This window comes from Tachysurus fulvidraco, chromosome 6 (assembly GCF_022655615.1).
Source record: "Tachysurus fulvidraco isolate hzauxx_2018 chromosome 6, HZAU_PFXX_2.0, whole genome shotgun sequence".
Classification (NCBI taxonomy): Eukaryota; Metazoa; Chordata; class Actinopteri; order Siluriformes; family Bagridae; genus Tachysurus; species Tachysurus fulvidraco.
The window spans coordinates 24,786,985-24,809,149 of NC_062523.1; the positions used below are offsets into that span (position 1 = coordinate 24,786,985).

Sequence of the window (22,165 nt, forward strand, 5' to 3'; positions counted from 1 at the left end):
TGTCCATTATTTAACCGTTCCCATCATAACACACATAAATATTTCAGAAGGTAATATCAGTAAATGTCTTATTCTAAAACCTGGGAAAAGACCTTTTTTTTATATAGACCACTGATTTGTCTTAACATGTCAAAAAAAAATGGAGACGTTTCTTCAGGTATCATCAAATGTGGTGCCTTTTTTTTATCAAGTTATTATATATGTACTTCGCTTATCGTCCACTTTATAAGGTACGCCAGAACATTCAGGAAGTTATCTAAATGGCAAATCATGTAGCAGCACAAAGCATAAAATGATGCAGTTACAAGTCACGAGCTTCAGTTAACGTCCACTTTAAACATCAAACTTCGAATAAGCTGAACTCCCTGAATGTTCACACACGATCAGGAAAACCCGGGAAAAGGCACAATAAAGACAAACACAGCAAATACTAACTGAGCCAAACAGCGAAAAGACAGAAAACACAAGAGCTCCCTGCAAATAAATGACTGACAGTCAATCAGGAACAGGTGAGTAGGGACGAGAACACAACACGCTGCCCGAAAGCCCCGTTATGTTCCGGCAGAAAACGTCCCGAAACTGTCCTGTGACCCGTAATAATTAGAAGAACTGGTAAAAAAAAAAAAAAAAAAAAAACTCAATTGCATTTAAATTCCAAACATATTTGAACTGATTGGAGTAAAAACTTTAATCTTTAAATAAAATCTTCTTGTGCTGTTTCCAAAACTCATTCAGTTTGTAAGATTAGAAGATTGAGGTGATTAGAAGACAAGTAAAGATGATCTGATACATCTATTACATCGTAACATCGACATTTCATGCTATTTTCACCAACTGGAGCTTCCTTGTTTCTGAACACTGCCATTTACATCACTCTTTATTATACTGTTTGTCTAATAATCCCACTGAGATGGAAATCAGTTAAAACCTGTTAACACAAGCGGAGAGATTAACATGAAGACTGCGCCGAACAGACTTACACGCTTCTTGTTGTTATGGCAACACTGGGATTAAACCCTGTGCTATGCAAGTGAGAAATTGGGGATGGGATTACACACAAGCAACATGTACAGTATAGAAATGAGGATTATCTTATCTACAGTGTCCGGGTTAAGACACAGGACGGTCCGGAAATCTCAGACCACGCTGAAAATCTGGGATTATTTCTGGGGTTTATTTACATTTGGAAATAAACAGAAGGTTCAAGATGGGTGACACATTTAAAACGAAATACACATACAAAAACAAATAATTGAATAATTAATATCATAAAAAAATGAACAATAATATATTATTAATAGCAATACTAAAAATATAATAAAACAAAATATATCATTAAGATAATAAAATGTTATTTTGTACAATATCTTGAGGGAAGTCTCACAAATGTGTGATTTCGTCTGCTTGGTACAAAAGCTCAGACTTTCTTGTTGACTTCACTGTACCATATAAACAACATGTGGGATCTACAATCAGCTGGATTGGTAAAACTCTGCCACTATCTAAGTCTAATAATAATAATAATAATAATAATAATAATAATAATAATAATAATAATAATAATAATAATAATAAGGACAATCTTTAAAAACCATACACATTTATGTATATGTATATACATTATTTCTTCATATTCTCCATATATTTAATATATATATATATATATATACGTATATAGTTTTCTTATATAGTTTATACTTTCTTATTATTTTATTCTCATTTAATTTTTTTGCTTTTTTATACTTTTTTTATATTCTTTATTCTAATACCAGACAGTTGCATAAAGCATTTCACTGCATATTGTACCCTGTATGTATGTGCATGTGACAAATAAAATTTGATTTGATTTGATAATACCAATAATAATAATAATAATAATAATAATAATAATAATAATAATAATAATAACAACAACAACAACAACAACAACAACAACAACTGTGTTTATTCTTAATGCTCTGTTTCATGATAAGACAAGGTCAAATAAAACATAACTAGTTTAGACATAAGACCCTTCATCAGTTCTCCAGCATTGCTTTATCACTTCTATTATTGAGGAGCCTTACTCAACTCCCCCTGGTGTTGTTTGCTCTACATCTTTTCCATGCCCTGTTGCATTATCTCGGACTTTGTTGTGAGCAAAGTAAAAATGTCATTTTATTTATTAAAGTATTTTTATGCTGTGAGGAATGTTCAGAAAATCCTGATCTTGTTTGGAAGTAGTAGCTAAGCTGTTAAAGTGTAGGACAACTAATCAGAAGGGTTGTGAGTTTGAATCTCTGGGCCTTTTTACACCTGGTCACTTCATGTGTTTTCTCTGATCCGATAGCTATCTGACTTGTTAAAACTATAATTGAGATAAAATAGCAGTTATGAGGTGTATTATAACAGAGTGATGTTACTGCACAGAATCTTCACATTTCTGCATTGCTGTAGAACTTTCATAAATAAAATGACATCTTCTTGTGCTGCCCATAAAACAATAGGTGAGTGTGTATGTAGTGAGGGTCTGGGCCTTTTTACACCTGGTCACTTCATGTGTTTTCTCTGATCCGATAGCTATCTGATTTGTTAAAATTGTTCCATTTACATTAGGCCACATAAATGCGTCTTGGCTAATCGGATATCGATCCCATCTTTCTACTCCCGCCCAAAATGCAAATATATTTTACCTCATTTCCGGGGTACTTAAAATGGAACACGCTTTGGTGTATGCGGTTTTCAGAACGCAATCAAAAAGAAGACGAATAAACTTGTTACGACGGTTATGCTACAAAAAACAGCATTTACTGTTTGCTGCATGTTCGTAGGCGGAAGCAGCGAATTTTAAGACCCGACGAGACACCTGGGTGAAAGATCTCTTGCGAGTGCCGTACTTCTGTTTGGGAGGAGTATAGCACTGACGTATGTGGCTTGAACAACCACATGCATTTACATCTGTCCAGTTTCATCTGAAATGCGTCTCAGACCTCCTCCTGAAGTGGTTTGAACGATCAGATTTATATCCGTCTCGAAACCGTTTCAGAGGGCATTTAGACCTGGTCTTTTTACCATCGGATAGCTATCTGATCACAGAAAACGCATGAAGTGACCAGGTGTAAAAACAACCCTCAGATCCACCAAGATGCCTCTCCTGGGTCCCTGAGCAAGGCCCTTAACCCTAAATTGTGTAGTAAGCCAAATGCTATAAATTTATTTGTTTGTTTGTTTGTTTATTTGTTTGTTTGTTTGTTTGTTTGTTTTTGTAATTATTTTCACCTGAAACAATTTAGTGTTTTAGATTTTTTTTTAAACTACGAAAGGGTTATTATTCAAACAAACTGTAGTTACGAGTTAAATTTAACTCTATATATTTGTAGAATTTTAACTCCACAGGAAGCTGAAAAATCAACTGGAGTGTACTCGATGGTCGCGCACTCAAATATATTTGAATTGAACTCACAGAGAGTTTATATAAGAGGCCAAATTTCATTTAGATTTCATTATATTTATTTCTCTTGTAATATTAAGCAGGCTCTGGTAAAAACAAATTTCTTTGTGATTAAAAATGTTTTATCTTATCTTATCTTATCTTATCTTACTTATAGGATATATGTAGAGTATTCATAGCTTATTAAAGTGTCATAAAGGCCCTACTGTATATAGGCAGCGTTCAAGTCAAGTCCCTCCAAAAGCTGCATTATTTGGTAACATTGAAATGAATAATTATGCAATCTTACCTGAATTAATATTTGGTTTTACAATAAATAAGAACTAATAATGAGTTAATGCATGTCCTAGAGTGTTACTATGAATTATGTCCTTTCTACAGTCCGGTCCAACTGGATTTAACTGTATTGATTAGGAGGTTGTTGTCCTCAAAGATCACATGTAGTTGGCATCTTCCCTATGAACGCCCAAAATACTCATGAAGTGGAATCCAACTGGAGCTGGTGCATCTGTATTTATCTCACTCACATGGGTAAATGAGCAGAGCCCCGGAGGCCGGGCCACCCGGAAGGCATGCTAGTATTACAGTGGGACTGGAGTTTGGAAATGGATGGATGCAAAATTGGTTAAGATGAAATTCATTCATTCATTCATTCATTCATTCATTCATCCATCTTCTACCGCTTATCCGAACTTCTCGTGTCACGGGGAGCCTGTGTCTATCTCAGGCGTCATCAGGCATCAAGGCAGGATACACCCTGGACGGAGTGCCAACCCATCACAGGGCACACACACACTCTCATTCACTCACACACATACACTACGGACAATTTTCCAGAGATGCCAATCAACCTACCATGCATGTCTTTGGACCGGGGGAGGAAACCGGAGTACCCGGAGGAAACCCCCGAGGCACGGGGAGAACATGCAAACTCCACACACACAAGGCGGAGGCGGGAATCGAACCCCCAACCCTGTAGGTGTGAGGCGAACGTGCTAACCACTAAGCCACCATGCCCCTCTAAGATGAAATTATTTGTGTTTATTATTATTATTAAGTGGCAGAGGTGTCTCAGACAGTTATAGCTCTGAGTTATTGGTCAGAAGGTCAGGGGTTCAAGCCCCAGCATTGACAAGCTGCAGCTGTTAGGCACTTGAGGAAGACCTTTAACCCTCTCTACTCCAGTAGAGCTGTAACATTGCGCTCTCACTCTGACTTCCTGGTACATGTGGACTGACCACAACACAGCGGACTGACCTCAACTTCCTGGCATATGTGAATAAAAGAACGTGACTGTGCTGTGTTGTATATGTCCCAAAATAAAGGCTTCTTCTAGTGAATATCACAAAGTTCGATAAGGAGGATCGATGAGAGAAGACTGATGTTGTAGAGATGATGTAGGGTTATAGACCTAATAGATACCAGGTTATGAAAGTAATCCAGTGGCATCCAATGATGCTTGTATTCAGCTGCATATGAAAAAAGATATAAACTATAAGATTCTTTCTTATAGAACAGGTTTGATTTAGTTTACAGCCATGTGTTAATTAATACGTTAACTAACAAGCACGTAATAAGGTTTCATCATTCAAGCATGAATACATAAGACGTAGTTAAGGTTAGTGCGTCATTAGTTTCTGATTAGTCCATGCCTTAACTCATCGTTAGCTCATATTTAAATCAGGTATTAGCATGATTATTTATGTTCTGTGATTGTTAAGTGCTACTCGTTATTTACTAAGGTCAGGCGGAGTCACATGAAAAAAAGATGGCCTCGTAAAAAAAAAAATGTGTCTTCTCATCCTTTTCATATCCTCATACTGAATTCATACAGAGCGACTTTAACCCTACAAATCTGAAATGTGGCCAACGGAATAAAAAAAAGAAATTATAAAGTTTTAAATGAAGTTACTATTTATCTCTAACTTTTATCCCCTAATGAACAAGCCGGAGGTGTCGGTGACGAGGAAAATCTCCCTGAGAAGATGTGATGAAGAAATCTTTAGAGGAACCAGACTCAGAAGGGAACCTCATCCTCATTTGAGTGTCATTCATTCATTCATTTTCTACCGCTTATCCGAACTCACTCGGGTCACAGGGAGCTTGTGCCTGTCTCAGGCGTCATCGGGCATCAAGGCAGGATACACACTGGATGGAGTGCCAACCAATCGCAGGGCACACACACACTCTCATTAATATTCCAGAGATGTTCCAATATTTTTGGAAAGTTTACAATATTCCAGAGATGCCAATCAACCTACCATGCATGTCTTTGGACCGGGGGAGGAAACCGGAGTACCCTGAGGAAACCCCCGAGGCACGGAGAGAACATGCAAACTCCACACACACACACAAGGCGGAGGCGGGAATCGAACACCCAACCCTGGAGGTGTGAGGCGAACGTGCTACCCACTAAGCCACCATGCCCCCCAAGAGATATACACTCACTCACACTCATTTTCTACCGCTTATCCGAACTTCTCGGGTCACGGGGAGCCTGTGCCTATCTTAGGCGTCATCGGGCATCAAGGCAGGATACACCCTGGATGAAGTGCCAACCCATCGCAGGGCACACACACTCTCATACTACGGACAATATTCCAGAGATGCCAATCAACCTACCATGCATGTCTTTGGACCGGGGGAGGAAACCGGAGTACCAGGAGGGAACCCCCGAGGCACGGGGAGAACATGCAAACTCCACACACACAAGGTGGAGGCAGGAATCGAACCCCCAACCCTGGAGGTGTGAGGCAAACATGCTAACCACTATGCCATCATGCCCCCATTTGAGTGTCACTGGACAGGAAATAATGTCAATGTAAATAATGTCCTTTCTGCAACAGCTTGTAGTTGAGTATTTGAATTAAACAACCAAGAGCTCCTGATGAACTAATAGGTCAGGGTCAGTTCTGAGTTCATCACAGACTCAACACTAATTCCTTCCTGCTGATGTCTTCAAATGATCGCTGACAAAGACCAGAACAATTATTGTCTCAAGACATCCTGTTTTTATGCATTTAATAAGTAAAAATGAGTTAGCATAATAGCCCTCACGACGATGAAATAAATGAACCACTTGGTTAATAAATATACTATTCCACAGGAGAGCGATGAGATGAGTTACAAATCAGGCTGTTGATGCAGCGGTGTTGAGGCTGCGTGTGAAAGTGCACGTTCTGGGACGAGACAGATGCTGGAGAGACGATATCAGGTTAATAGTGATGAGCTATGGAAAAGGAGTTTGTACACACAACAGGGCTTTGTCTTTCAGTTACGCTGTGGAAGTCCAACCAAACACAAAATGTCTGCTGGATTTATGCTGATTTTCATTGCTCTCGTGTGTAAATGCTGATGAACGTCCATCACCTACAAATTACCAGACTTGTGTATGCCACAGATGATTTACTTTTGGTGACTCCCACAGAAAGCTATTACTTGCACATTATCATTTACTGCTTGCTAATATGATGTATAGCAGCTACGCTAATTCCTCTTCACTGCTTCTCTTTTTCTACCCATCCAAATATTGTACCAGCTCCTGTGTGGGTTGTGTGTCATAAAGATTTTGGACCTTCATTGAGAAGAGACTAATAACCCTGTGAGGATCCTGATGCATCTAGAAATGTACCAGCTTCAGTTGGATTTCGGTTCATGAAGTATCCAAACTTTCTAAGACGAAAGCCTCCTCATCAATACACAATTATCAGACTGTAGATTTATAATCACACCCTCCAGTGTCACCCAAATGAGGATGAGGTTCACTTTGTGTCTGGTTCTTCTCAAGGTTTCTTCTTCTTCCATCTAAGGGAGTTTTTCCTCCCCACAGTCACCTCAGTCTCCTCGGACTTGTTCATCGGTGATAAATACAAACCCATTTAAATACAAGTCTAATATTAATCTTAATCTTTTGTATGATATTAATCTTTGTTTAATATTAAACTTTTGTATTGTGTTTCTTATGTTCTGTAGAGCTGCTTTGAGACAATATACATTGTTAGAAATGTTATACAAATACATTTAAAGTGAATTGAATTCTTTTAACATATTTATGTAATTCTCTCTCTCTCTCTCTCTCTCTCTCTCTCTCTCTCTCTCTCTCTCTATCGCTTATCTGAACTTCTCGGGTCACGGGAAGGCGTCAGGCGTCATCGTTCATCAAGGCAGGATACACCCTGGATGGAGTGCCAACCCATCACAGGGCACACACACACTCTCATTCACTCACACACTCACACACTACGGACAATTTTCCAGAGATGCCAATCAACCTACCATGCATGTCTTTGGACCGGGGGAGGAAACCGGAGTACCCGGAGGAAACCCCCGAGGCACAGGAAGAACATGCAAACTCCATACACACAAGGTGGAGGTGGGAATCGAACCCCCAACCCTGGAGGTGTGAGGTGAACGTGCTAACCACTGTCCCCCTGTAATTTATCCTTTTTTTAAAAAAAAATTAATTTATAACGTAGTCTTGGCTAATTCCCACCATATAGCTACAATGAAGGAGAATGAGGGTGACATAAAGTCCTTGGGGAACGCAGCACTAGCTACAAGCCACCCACAATCTGCTCTTATGGAAGAAATACATCTAACAGCGTAACAGTGCCAGATTTATGAAAAAGCTAATTGAGATGTGATTTCAGTGAGGTGAAAAGATTTCATGTTACAAAGAAGTAAAAAAATATACTTGTAAATGTACTGAAGCCACATTATCCAAGCAAGTACAGACATTCTGTCGAATAGGTTGCTGTCAAATAGATGCCTGACTGGTGGGTACGGAGCGTATTAGCTGTAAATAACTTAAAAACTTAAAGAATGTTTCTGTAAACGTTGGTAAAATACAGAAGCGTTAACATCTTTAAGCCGAACAACTACCTCTAAAAAAACCTGAGGATTTCTACAACGCTGTTACTTTTTTAAACGTATTTCGTGTTATTCTTTCAGTACCTGAGAGAAAGGTTTTATAGAAGCCAGAAGCTTGTTTCTGAGCAGCAGCCATGGAAACTTCGTGTATTCCCAACCCACATTATTAATCCTGTCAGGTTTCTGGTCAGCTGTGTCAGGAGAAGAGACAAGAGGAAAAGAACAGAGCTGGATTTTTCTTTAAAATTATGCTTTAAAATGCATTTCAGATAACAAACACGCTCTTTTATGATCTTCACAAAAGATCTGAGTGAAGGTGTCTGAAATGCTGGGAGTGTGCGTGACATTTTCTGATCTGATCTACATTTAGAGCGTCTGGCAGGCGTCGTTATTCAGAGCGAATTATGTTTATTTATCTCATTTACACATCTGAGCAGTTGAGGGTTTAGAGCCTTGATCAAGAGTCCAGCCTCACGACCTTCTGATCAGTAGATCAGCACATTAACCACTGAGCTCCCGCTTCCCTTGGCTTGTGATCTGCATCGTCTGGGATTTACAGTACGCAAAGTCCTGCAGTGAGACAGCGATGATCCATCACGAACGACACGTTAAAATGAACGATCAAGCGTTCGTTTTCAGGATTAATGGAAAACCTTTCTCAGCGGTGTGATTAAAAACATTAATAAGACGTAAACACGTTTGGCCGTCATTTTTATTTATTGTGCGTTCAAGGCTTTATTGAATGACCACCGATAGGAGAAGTAGCACACAGGAGAAGTGAAACAGTTGTGCTTTCTCATTACGTATGAGTAAATATAATCTGGAAAATTCTACAAGGAGCTTGAATCTTAAACCCGCACTGATGTAGTGTCATACTATTCTGCCAATGATCCACAAACTCTGCAAAATCTAGAGGTTTCAGGGATATTATTCTGCAGGTTTCACACTAGATTTCACACCTTCGAGAGATAAGACATGATGTTTAGATAATAGGTACAAGTAGTGTACTATTAAGCCCTGTTTAAACACATGCTGAATGAAAATGAAGACAAAAATAAGACGTTCAACAAAAATATCAGCTGCAGCTTCCTTTTGTTGAGGGTGAAAACAATCATCTTTATCATCAGGTGTCAGACTCTAATTCTAGCCAGGACACGTGGGCGCTTTTCTTCATTCTCTATTATTATTATTTCACTATTATTATTATTATTACATCTTATTCTTCATTCTCTCAGTTACACCAATAAACTGAGCTCTAAAAGTAAAACAAACATGTCAACACTGCTCATGTGATTAAGCCGTATGTACTATTTGGTGATCACATTGATTATATCCATGTATTTTCTGTAGCATTTTTCCTACACGGTATCAGAGGACTTAAACCCGAGGACGTATTAATTTTTCAGTACATACATATCTCAAGAACGATCTCAGAGAGCTCCTAATTTAGCTTAAACTTTGAAACATTTCTAACTAGAAATCTTAGCTTAAGAGCGATTCAGGACTTCAGAGCAACTCTAAACAAGCAACATACAACAACTTTTATCTTAAACAGGAGGCGAGGTTAAACCTGTTACTAGGTATGACACATTCTTTTGTGATCGGTTGTCTTCACTTTGTCTCTAGGTCTAGATATTTGAGACTATACCCTGTAGGGATTACTTTGGTGATCGACCACATTAGAGATGTTCTAACATCTGTATGTTATAAATGTAATGTAAATGTGAATGTAAACATCTCCGACACAGAGCAGAAATGTCATAGAGATAAATTATGTCATTTCTGCCGCTATGGCATTTCAGCTCTGTGTCAGAGATGTTAGTGTATTTATAAATGCCATAACAACATTTCTGCTGTGTGAAATACTGCTGTTATCTCTAATATGATTAGTCACAAAAATAATCCCTACACGATCTAATCTGTAGCATCTTATTAACTCATCATCATTATTAAATATTCTATACGATACATTTCTTTTCCCTCTTCCCCTTTTGCCCATTTTCTCCTCTGCTAAAGAAACTCTTAAGCCTCCTCACTGCTCCTAATACAGTACTTAGGTGCTCTTTTAAGGGTATATATGCTTTATAAAAAAACATTTATCTTTACTATACAAAGCACATGCAGAGAAAAATCCACTCCATTCACCTTTCTTTGGAACCCTGTCACTAATCTCACTCTCTCGTGTGTTTTATTTTGTTTACATTTCCACAAGAGTTTCATTTTATTTTCATCTTGTGTTTCTGCCTCCTGTGTTGTCGCTGTTATTTTTGTGTAACGTGTCATGATAAATCCTTGGCTTTCCCTTTGATTAGTTTGTCTATTTCTAGACAGATATATAGATGTCTATATCTGTCACTTCCGAGTCTTTGTCCATTGTTTTGGTTCCTAGTTTTTTGAACACATCTCCTGTGTCTCGCTTTCTTCTGCTTTTGTATCGTATGTATCCTGAAATCCCGTTTGTTGCTTGTATCTTGTCTGTTGTGTGTATTTTTGTATTCATCCATACAGTAATTTTACTAGTCCTAGTGTTTTTTGTTGTTGTTGTTGTTTTGGTTCATGACTTATGGTTTGTTTTGTACTTTTTGCACATTACCTTAAACGGATTAGAATAGATGCGCTCGTATGTGCCGTAAACGTGACATTACGATGTTATTATAACATCATGCTGCATTATAGGATTCGGAATTGTCGATTCACAGGAAAAGCCAAGAACCAACATGGTTCTGATTGACAGTTACAGTATGACATGCAGTACATGGGAGGTCACTATAAATACTGCCGAAATGGAACTGTGAGAGACTTCAGCATGAATTTTTGCAAATTCCCATGGGGCCAAACGAATCGAGGCAGCGTGCCGTATTAGGTCTTTGGGGCCTTGAATCTGACACATAAATAAAAGATTGTGAAAGCAGAAACCTCCTGAGAATTTAATACTCATGAATTCAAGCTCATTTTCTCTGTAGAAATTTTGACTCGAGGTGAAATCCCTGGTGCACACAGGAAACAACTTGTCTTGTCTACAGCTATGGCATTGCCATTCATTTTAAAAAGATCAATATTAGGTATCGGCTTATGCTCAAAGCTTCAATATAAGTGTCATAATTAAAAATAATAATCCTGAGTTAATACGTGTCACGATTCCAGTCGCTATTCAGTCCCTCCAGGATTTCATCTCTTCGCCATTAGAGAAATGGACATAAAGTCAGACAAACCTACAGAGGAGATTTTCTACAGGGCATCATCACAATACACATTCAGCCAAAGCCCTCATTCACGTGTGTGGAACATGACTACAGCTCACAGATAGTCATTACATGCATGTCTTAAAAGCTAGGACTTAAAAATGAAGAATCTTGTGCTTGCACTTGTGCCAATTTAAATAGTTTTCCATAAGAAAGTTGCATAGCAAATTTAGAAAATCAGTCATTTTTGGCTTCAAGAATCCCAAAAAACACTGCTTGGATAATACACATAGAGTTTGCTCATGAGGAGTGGGACAAAATACCTGCAGACAGATGCAGGTCTCATTAAGAGTTACATAAATTGCTTGCTTGCAGTGATCGCTTCAAAAGGTTGTGCAACAAAATATTATCCCTCGTATGTTGTCGGGTCTGTGGGACCCATACTCATAAACATCAATAGTTTTGGAAAACTTTGCTTCCTTGTAAATTTGTTGATTTTTTTCCCCACTCTTAACTTAATTCAATTTGATTTTCTTTTTTTTTTATTATTACATTTTATTAAAAAACAACAAAAAACGAGTAGCCCTTTATTTAAAACATGTGATGTAATAAAGGTAAAGGGCAAATATTAACTATATATGCTGTTTATATTGCTTGTAATTGGGATGAAGTAAACATCTGTAGAGTATTTTAGCATAATATTTTTGATTGTGTTGAATTAAAAACCTAAAAATGAAGCGGGTCAAACAGACCCACGAACACTGGCTGAGTAACAAAAATACCAACAACATACAAGGGTTAAGTTTAGGGTACCGTCATTTTTGTTGAACCACAATTCAAAAGCAATGTCTGGTTTTTATCGGTCAATTTTCAGTACATTTTTATTTATTATTACTTTTGTCAGATTTAAGTTATTTTAGTGACCATTATGGGTTTTTTTTTCTTTAACTATTTTGTCCATGTGTGTATAGTATACTGAAAACACTATAAACACAATGGCTCTAATAAGCCGTGTGTCATGGATCAGCCCGGACTTTTGTCCATGTGCTATTGTTGTTGTTGTTGTCACGTGTCTGCCCCGCCTTCGTTCACTCCTCCCTGTCTCCACACCTGTTACTAATTGTGTCTCATTGTCTTCCATATAATCATTGGTTACGTGTGGTTACGTTTAGTCATGTTAGTCATTGTCAGTTGTTGTTAAATGTCATCATTTGTATTGCTTTAGTTCTCGTCTTTTACTGTGTTGTCTTCATTATTTATTAAACCCCTTTCATTTGAAGCTATCCTGCGTACGGATCTGTCTCCATCCTACCCAGGTTGTGACACCGTGTCTGATTCTATATTTACCTGCAGTCTCAAAGCATTACAAAGCATTTAGTTTAGTTGCATGTTTTGTGGATTACATTACATTCTGTACAATCTGCTATAATATAAAAAAAAGGTTAATCCTGCTCTGAAACATTTTTAAGCCTCGAGCTTGGTCTGAACCATTCGCAATAATACTAAGATATTATTTCCAGAAAAGAATAAGAGGCGAGGCAAGAGGCAGGATGAAGACACTGGTGTCCTAGTGTTATTATCCTATGTGCTCAGGTGCATCCAAGGCCAGTTATTAAACTGAAAGCAACAATACGAGCAATCTAGGTTGCTAAATATGTTTTCTGAAGAAAGAAAGCCACTGAATTGCTTTCCCCCATTTAGGGATGACATGAGCTTAAAACTAAAGTAGACATTTGTACGTACAGGTTATACACACAAACTGCAATCTCCATTTCCTTTAAGACAAAACCAATAAATTTGTCATTTGTTTTTATTTATTTTCTCATTCTATCGCACGCTCTGTCTCTTTCTCTTACCTCCTTTCTTGTAGAAAACCAGTTCGGTCTTAAATTCCCGTCGGTCATCCAGAGCACTCTGGATTTGTGACGTCAGTTTGTCGCTGGTCTCGGGTCCATACAGAAAGTTGCACGCGCAGCTCTTCTGCATCAGTTCAGCACGAGCATAGCCTGTCAGCTCACAGAACCCATCCGAGCAGTACACAATGGGGTAGAGGGACTGTACTTGAGCATTCCCCAGCACAAAGTTGCTATCTGTGACAGAAAAAGAAAGGGATTAGGGCAATCTGTGGCCTGACATGTCAGTTAGACGGAGGCTTAGCACTTGTGTTATACGGTGTTACGATGTTACTGCTCCGTGCTTAGCAACATAGAACCGATCAGAAACTGAACCGCATGTGACTCATATCATGTGCTTTGTACAGTCTCAGGTGTGTAAACAGAAGTTGGAGCATTTGAGTAGATGAAATGTCAAATGAGGACAGGAAAGTCTGTTGCAGGGCGTGTGGTAGCCTAATGCATAAGGTGGTGGGCTAACAACTTGGAATGTTGACAGTTCAAATCCCAAGTCCACCAAGATATCAGTGAGGTGGCTTATAAAGTGGAACATGTTGTATGCTTTTAAAAACTACAATTAGTTGTTTACTTGAACCAGCCCATACCTTTCCATTCCCTGATTATAATATGGAGTTCTACAGTGCTGGTGTGATGGTCTAGAAACAACTGTAAGAGACATGTATAAAAATAAAAAAAACTGGCAACCGCAAAATTGTGGACAGATTATCGCAATAATCTAAATGGGGGAATTGATGTTAAACTTCTGTGTACTTTTGCAAACTTGTCACCAAAAGTTTCCCATATGTGGCTAAATGCAGATTCTTCTTCTTCTTCTTCTTCTTCTTCTTCTTCTTCTTCTTCTTCTTCTTCTTATTATTATTATTATTATTATTATTATTATTATTATTGCTCACCACAGATGTGAGCACACTGCAGCACATTTTTATGTTCTTACTGTCACAAATATTAAGTACACTCTGAAATTTCATAAACAAATAAGCTCCAAGCTGCACAAATGATCCTCTAAGCTTTCCCCTGAGGTTTATTTTAAACAAACAGCACAGGATGCAGCAGAGCAGAAAGAAATCACTGGCCAAGACAGGCGTCGTTACAAGCAGAACAAAAGCCATTAATCAAATACTGAACAATTAAACAGCTGGACTGCCCTTCTGTCTTCAAAACCAGCAAAACCAAAGCACAGCCTGAGACATCTGTGTGTCTTTACCAACAAACAGCTTATGTTTTTCCCTTTTTAAAATTAATCCCTCTACAGAAATAGAAGAATATTTTCATCCAGTGGGAAATTATTTCTTCTTGTTCAGGCACAACTATTGATATAAGGCAACTCGGCTCATTTCAGGAGGTGATGGAAATCTTGATCGGGGCTGAGTAGCATTACAGATAAGGTTGAGGAGCGTGCATGTGAGACTTGCAGTGAGATGATGGAGGTGATGATGATGATGATGATGATGATGATGATGATGATGATGATGATGATGTCAGAGCAGCACTTCTTAAAAATTGTTGAGAGCAAGGCACAGCCAGGAAGTCAGCACAGCACCTGTCTGCTAAAGAGGAGACAAGGACAGGAAGAGAGCGAGACAGAGAACAGAGAGCTGCTAAATCCAATCTCATGGAAAAGACAGTGAGTAAAGGAGACAGGTGCTGATGCACTGATTAGTGAGCTGAACCACAAAAGAAAAAAGAAAAGAGCAAAAGGCGGCAGTATGATAAGTCATGGACAATCTTGATACCACTTCAGGTATCTACAGTATTATTCAGTGCACATAACAACAGCAGCAAAATGAAGCCTTGATTGAGGAAAAAATGTCCTCAGCTTTGCACCAGCGTTAGAGTGAAATATATATGTGCCATTTTAATATATTATGTGATGCCGGCACCCACACCACCACGTGCAAGCCACACAAAACTGCTCGTCATCCAATGAACCTGAGGTGCTGAAACCACAGCTGCACTTCAGCACCAAGGCCAGCGCATCTGAGTGTAGCTGCAAGGCAGAGCGGCTAAACGTGTGCTGATGTCCAATCCAGGAGAATATTCATTGAAGGAACCAGGCTCAGCAGTAGTGGGAAGTAAGGCTGTGTGTACGGGGTAGTAACTAATGTGCTTCACTTTCTTCAGCAACGTGAAAGGATGACGCTCCCCAGTCTGAAACCAAGCAACAGTCATAGGGTCTGCCTTGCTGCCTCGCTACCTCACTGCTTCACCTGCACACTCTCCACCACCAGCTAAAGCCGCCAGCACCGCTGCACCTGAGCACTAGTCTATGCTGGCAGTTCACTTCTCCTATGTACCTTGTGAAAGCCACTACTAAAGAGCACGATCTCCTGACTCAATCCGTGTCCTCCTCAATGTAGCAAGAGTCACAATGAATATTAATTTGGACCGTTAAATGTTAAATGAGGTGCAATGGAATCTAATCATATCCATATTAATAAATCATGTAAAATAGACAGCCCCCAGGGACCTAAAATCCATACTATACAGAATGGAGCAAAGATTTGATCCGAATTACGCAGAGAAATATCTGTCGAACATACTGTACAGTTCTGATCTTTGCTCATTCGGGTCCAGTTCATGACATTTTCTTTCACATTTTCTACAAATTCTTCAGCTTTGTCAAACAGGACCCTGTACCTTTTTCCCAGTAAATTGTGCAAGAACATTTTTTTCTCATAGGATGATCATTTAATCTGCTGCAGCTTTAACAGAAATCTGATCGTTTCCAATTCAAAATCGGCATCCGTCACAAATCTACTGTCTCTCATTTCCTACTGCACACTTTCCACTGCTTCAGAGACGACTTCCTCCAGAAAAGTGAAGAAATGATGCATGATTTGTATAAAAAATTATTTTTGTAAAAAAAAAAAAAAAAGGCATGAAGTCTTTTGCAGAGAAAGTCAGCACAGTCCTCTAGACAAACTGCACAGACATAAGAGCTCTTAGGTGTTCTCTTATTTTCCTTATAAATAAAAAGTGACAGAAATAAAAAAAAAACTTTTTCTTAACCCTTTTTACCAGTACTATTGATATTGATTGGTGTTCTATTGTGCCAGCAGGATGGAAATAGACTTGGAAAATTTTCAATCAGAAAAAAAACAAAAACAAATGATTTATTTTCTGTTCATGAGTCTGATCTGAAATGAGTCAGGACTGGCTTTCAGTGTCAAAGGAGTGAGATGTTTTTCCCTCTGTTTTGATAACACAAAGTCTACACAGAATTTTAATAGTTGAAGATAACGCCTTCAGATGTTAGATGCTTATGAATAAGCACTTGCATCTCAGACATCAATATTTCCTTTGAAATCTTTTGAAAGATTTAACATCTATAAAAAAAAAATCTACTCTGAGTAGGCTAGGTAAAAACAGAAATAATTATAAATGACTACAAATACTTAAAGCACAGAGTCTTAACTTCCATATGAGCAATTAATCCCCACTGTAGACACAAAAAAAGATTTTTTTTTTGGTATGAAGAGATTCCATCCATCTCCTACATACAAACAAACATACCAAAGATCTGCTTGTTTAATCTGAATGAAACACAACTCATCTACACATGCACAAGTTCAGACTCAGTGGACTTAAGGTAGCTGATGCCATCAGACTGTTGTGGAGGTGGAGCTGGACTCTCTGAGTGTAGTGTCAGAAAGAAAGATGTTGTCTAAGCTGCTTGTCGTCTCAAACAACACCTTCCAGAGTCGCAGACACATCCAGTCAAGGTGCTCTACAGGGAGACACGGGAAATCCTTTCTACCGGTGTCCATCGGACATTATCGTTCCTCTGTAAAACAATATAACTTTACCGGAATAGTTATTTAAATCTTAGCCATATATATATATATATATATATATATATATATATATATATATATATATATATATATATATATATATATATATATAACAACAACATATCTCACTGTGCAACAATACAGCTTTACTGTTATTTACTTAAACCCTAGCTTCATTTATCATTTTTTGTATATATTTGTGTATATAAGTCTCTATCTTATTTTGGCGACTTGGAGCTGTGATAACCTACCGAATTACTCTGTAGGGATAGATAAAGTATTCTGATTCTGATAAATGTAATATTTTCATTATTATACCACAGTGCTGTTGAATTCTGGCTTCTGATTGGTCAAACAGTTTTAGAATCATTTACTGTATGTAACAGCAGCTCTGACAAGACATTAATACCTCTAATGGCTCAGGTCTGATTCGTAGATCTGAATAATGACTACTCTAAACATACTTAGGTTATGGTCGGTGTTCCACAAGGTTCTGTTTTAGGTCCACTTCCTTTCTCCCTATATATGCTACGCCTTGGTGCAGTGTTTGTAAACATGGTGTTATATTCCATTTTTATGCTGATGACACACAGCTAAATGTTTCAGCTAAGTCATATGAGAGACACCAGCTTATTAATATTCTAGAGAATAACTAAAGATTAGAAAACACTTGAGAGTAAATCACTCTGCATAAGGGTGTCTGCTAAATGCTGGAAATAAAATGAATTGAGAATAACTCTGGTTAACTCTGTTATGTTCAGCAGTAAAAGACCTTGGAGTTATTATCGCCCCTCATTTGAAGTTCATGTAGATAATATCACTAGTGTAAGGTATATGTTTTTCTTATTCAGGTCTTCAGGAAGTTTGGGATGTTTGCAGCTTCTCAGTAACAGAAGAATATCTTCAGCCTATTCAGACTTCAGGACTATTTAAAGCTGCTATAATGCAAGGACTTTCCACAACATTAAATTTTATGATAACAAGCATGATGTAGTTGTATGTTTTATTCATTATAAACCGAGCCGGCTGAGCCGTCAATATTTCAGTCTAAAAGACCATGACCTTCTTGCAGTTAGCTTTGCGAAACAGTATTAAAGCTTTAAACATCATGGAATACATCTATATCTTGGGGATTTGTGTTGTTTGTGTATGTGTTAGAGCTGCTGTCTGAGTGCTGCTGTAATATCTTTATAAGCTTTAGAAGCTTTTAGAAGCTTCGGCACTGACACCTGAGATGCCAGGTCTTTATACAACATTACATCTAATGCTAATATCTCTCTCTCTCTCTCTCTCTCTCTCTCTCTCTCTCTCTCTCTCTCTCTCTCTCTCTCTCTCTCTCTCTTTGTGAAAACATCTACTCAGTCTCTACAGTTCAGTCCTTTGGGTGTTGAGTGTTGTCCCAGTCAATGATCAACCTTACACTATTGGTTGCATTGTGAATTTCAAAACAGACAGAACAGGGATCCCATTGCTCAAGAGCACATTACTCTGGATTGATGGCCTCGACTCCAGCGGCTGAAAAAATAAATTAGATGAGTGCACACACTAAAAAAAAAAAAAATCCCTACTGCATGTAACTGACAGTAAAATAAATTGAGATTGCTCCGGTGACAATAGTTACTTCTTACCTTTAAAACAATGATATTTTCAACAGGGAAAAAAAAAAAATCTGTAAATGTGAAAAATGCTTTTTATCACTAAACACCTCAACAGGTTAGTTTATAATGCTGCAAGAATCTGAGCATTCACAAATACTATCGCTATCATACCACAGATTTATCTTCATAGATCCCTTTTCACATCCCCAGTCGTAAGGAGTGTGTCGATAAAAAAAAAAAGACACATAGCATCAGCAACCAGTAAAAAGCTCCAAAAGGATTCCTTTGTAATCCATACCCTAATAGCATTAGTGAAGAAATACCATTTCTGTACACACCATAAATCGATTCGTTCGATTCACTACATTCGAGTCATAATCAACACGTGCATGCCAACAAAAAGACTTAATGAAGCAGCGACTTAATGATACAGAAACCTTCATCTTCTGGGGACCAAGCTGATGGCTTAGAATGACACTGTTTCATTACAGGGATATGAATGAACAACACAAGCTTACAATCTAACAATGTACTTTCATTAATGAAATATAAGCAATCTTATATAATAAAACAAGCATTCTTTGACTCTACACAACTAACTGGCTGATAACAAAATGAGCTAACATCGGTATACAGTATAATAACTTGGTTGTTAATTAGTTTTATGTATTGGACTTGTCAGGAATCTGTCAGAAGACCTGAGCTAAGTGCTTTTGGGGTTTCATGGTACTCACCTCTTTGTATTTGTTGTATCTATTTGAATTAGAGTTGAGTTAAAACTAGTTAATGTAGTTAAAATATGACCTATATATTGAATATCGTCCTTAAATTAATCACTAGAATAAACTGAAATCTTTTCTACATGTATATATCCAGAGTGTTTCAGTAGCTGCCACTTGCTTGGAAGTTACTGGAGGACCCTGTAAAACCCACACCCGAGTTTCACCTTCAATTAGATTATTATTAGTTTATTGATGTTAACTGTGTACTTGTTGAATGGTAGCAAAGTCAAGCATTATTTCATATTAGCTCACAACATTGTCTATATACTGTGACAGAGATGGAGGAAAAGAAAATAATACTAAATGTGAGATGGGAGGAAGGGGGCAGAGTTTCCATGGTATAAGTTTATATCAGAACATTTAAGACTCCTATGTACAGTGCTATAAAAATGTTTTTGCCTTTCTTATATTTTTAGATAATAATAATAATAATAATAATAATAATAATAATAATAATAATAATAATAATAATAATAATAAAGAAAAAGGTCATCAAAATCTACCTGGTCTTTCCAGGGTATTTCCCTATTATTAATAACCGTTGGTGGCAATAACTGCAATCAATTTGTGAATAACTGACAGTCCTGTCAGGACCACTTTGTCAAAATAGAATTTACTAGATGATATGCATACAGTTAGTGTTGGCGGTATGGTTCTGTTCTGGGCAAGAATCCACGCGCCCGTCCGTGCACATGCGTGGTTAGAGCGGGGAGAGCAGCGACTAGAAAATAGAATTAGACAGAACCACTAATCATGCATAGTATTAGATATGCTCGCTTACTGTACGTGTTTTTGGAAAGTAATAAATGAATGAATTGCTAAATAAATAATTAAATATTTCGAGAGAGGGGGAGAGAGAGAAAAATATGTGGAGATTTATGACGAAAACTGGTACAACGAACACGGGTTCCGGCATGGTGGAGTCGGGGTTGGAGGAGGGAGTTTAGATCGCGGCAGCAGCAGTGAAGCGCTAGGAAGTGGCTCAATGAATGGGAATTTAAATGGTCGGGTAATATGGATGTCGTAACCGGAATGGTGCACGTCGTGGACAGCTGATTAAAAGCTGATGCACGCTTGACGACGTGGCCTGCCAGAACTAACACGATGCTTGATTGAGTCATTTCAGTCACACAGACATTGCTGTGGAGGAATTTTGGGCCACTCTTCTTTGCAGAATTGTTTTAATTCAGCCATCGAAACATATCAATTACTGTTTCTCATCTGTTCTTGAATTTAGATCGCGGCAGGGTGTGACACTTTGTGAGATCTTTTAACATGCTTCACTTTTCCAGAGAGGTTTCATTTAAGTGATTTCTTGATTCAGCAGGTCTGCCAGTAATCAGGTCTGGGTGTGGCATGAGAAATTTAACTCAGCTACCCAAAGGATGTGGTTAATTACAGTTCATGCATAATTTAGCAAAGGGGTGGCAGGTTTGGACTGATTTTTTAACTTAATAAATTATATCATCATTTAAAAACTGCATTTTGTATTTGCGCAATGCAAAAAAAAAGATTGTAGATGCAAAAAAAGTCAAACTCAGGAAGGGGCAAATACTTCTTCACAGCACTGTAATTGTCATTCATTCCAGATTCAAATTTTGAATGGTGCTTTTGCCTTATTTATTAAAAGGAAAAAAAAGCGTACTTTCTTGTGTATACTTGTGTAACTAATGTCACAATGCGTGAGCAAAATGAAAAATTGAAACATAAAAAAAGAAGAGAAAAAAACACTAATTCTCTTATTTGAGAGCCTAAACTGTCTGAACCACCAATGCCACTTCAGTGTAAGGGCTCATTAAGTCATTAAGAGTGATGGGGTGCTGCACCAGATGACCTGGCCTCCACAGTCACCGGACCTGAACCCAATCGAGATGGTTTGGGGTGAGCTGGACCGCAGAGTGAAGGCAAAAGGGCCAACAAGTGCTAAGCATCTCTGGGAACTCCTTCAAGACTGTTGGAAGACCATTTCAGGTGACGACCTCTTGAAGCTCATCTACTTTGAAGAACCTAGAATGTGACGTATTTTCAGTTGTTTCACACTTTTTTGTTACGTACGTATATAATTCCACACGTGTTAATTCATAGTTTTGATGCCTTCAGTGTGAATCTACAATTTTCATAATCATGAAAATAAAGAAAACTCTTTGAATGAGAAGGTGTGTCCAAACTGTTCGTCTGTACTGTATAATAGCACTACTGCGTCTATACACCGATCAGGCATAACATTATAACCACTGACAGGTGAAGTGAATAACACTGATTATGTCTTCATCACGGCACCTGTTTTTAAATGGGATATATTAGGCAGCACGTGAACATTTTGTCCTCAAACTTAATGTGTTAGAAGCAGGAAGAATGGGTAAGCATAAGGATTTGAGCGAGTTTGAAAGGGCTAAATTGTGATAGCTAGACGACTGGGTCAGAGCATCTCCAAAACTGCAGTTCTTGTGGGGGTCTTCCTGGTCTGCAGTGGTCCAAGGAAGGAAGAGTGGTGGACCGGCGACTGGGTCATAGACTGCCAAGACTCGCTGATGTACAGGAATGGTTCAAGAATGGTTTGAGGAGCACAACAACGAGTTTGAGGTGTTGACCTGGCC

The 22,165-nt window shown here is 38.1% G+C and overlaps 1 protein-coding gene across 1 annotated transcript in view; it reads right to left on the bottom strand.

The window, feature by feature from the left end:
• Positions 1-22,165, bottom strand: part of kcnh3 (potassium voltage-gated channel, subfamily H (eag-related), member 3) — a 168,098-nt gene that overhangs the window by 49,129 nt on the left and 96,804 nt on the right. Inside the window, exon 2 of the mRNA XM_027143559.2 lies at positions 13,338-13,571. Coding sequence (XP_026999360.2) covers positions 13,338-13,571 — 234 coding nt within the window. The remainder of the gene's footprint in view (positions 1-13,337; positions 13,572-22,165) is intronic.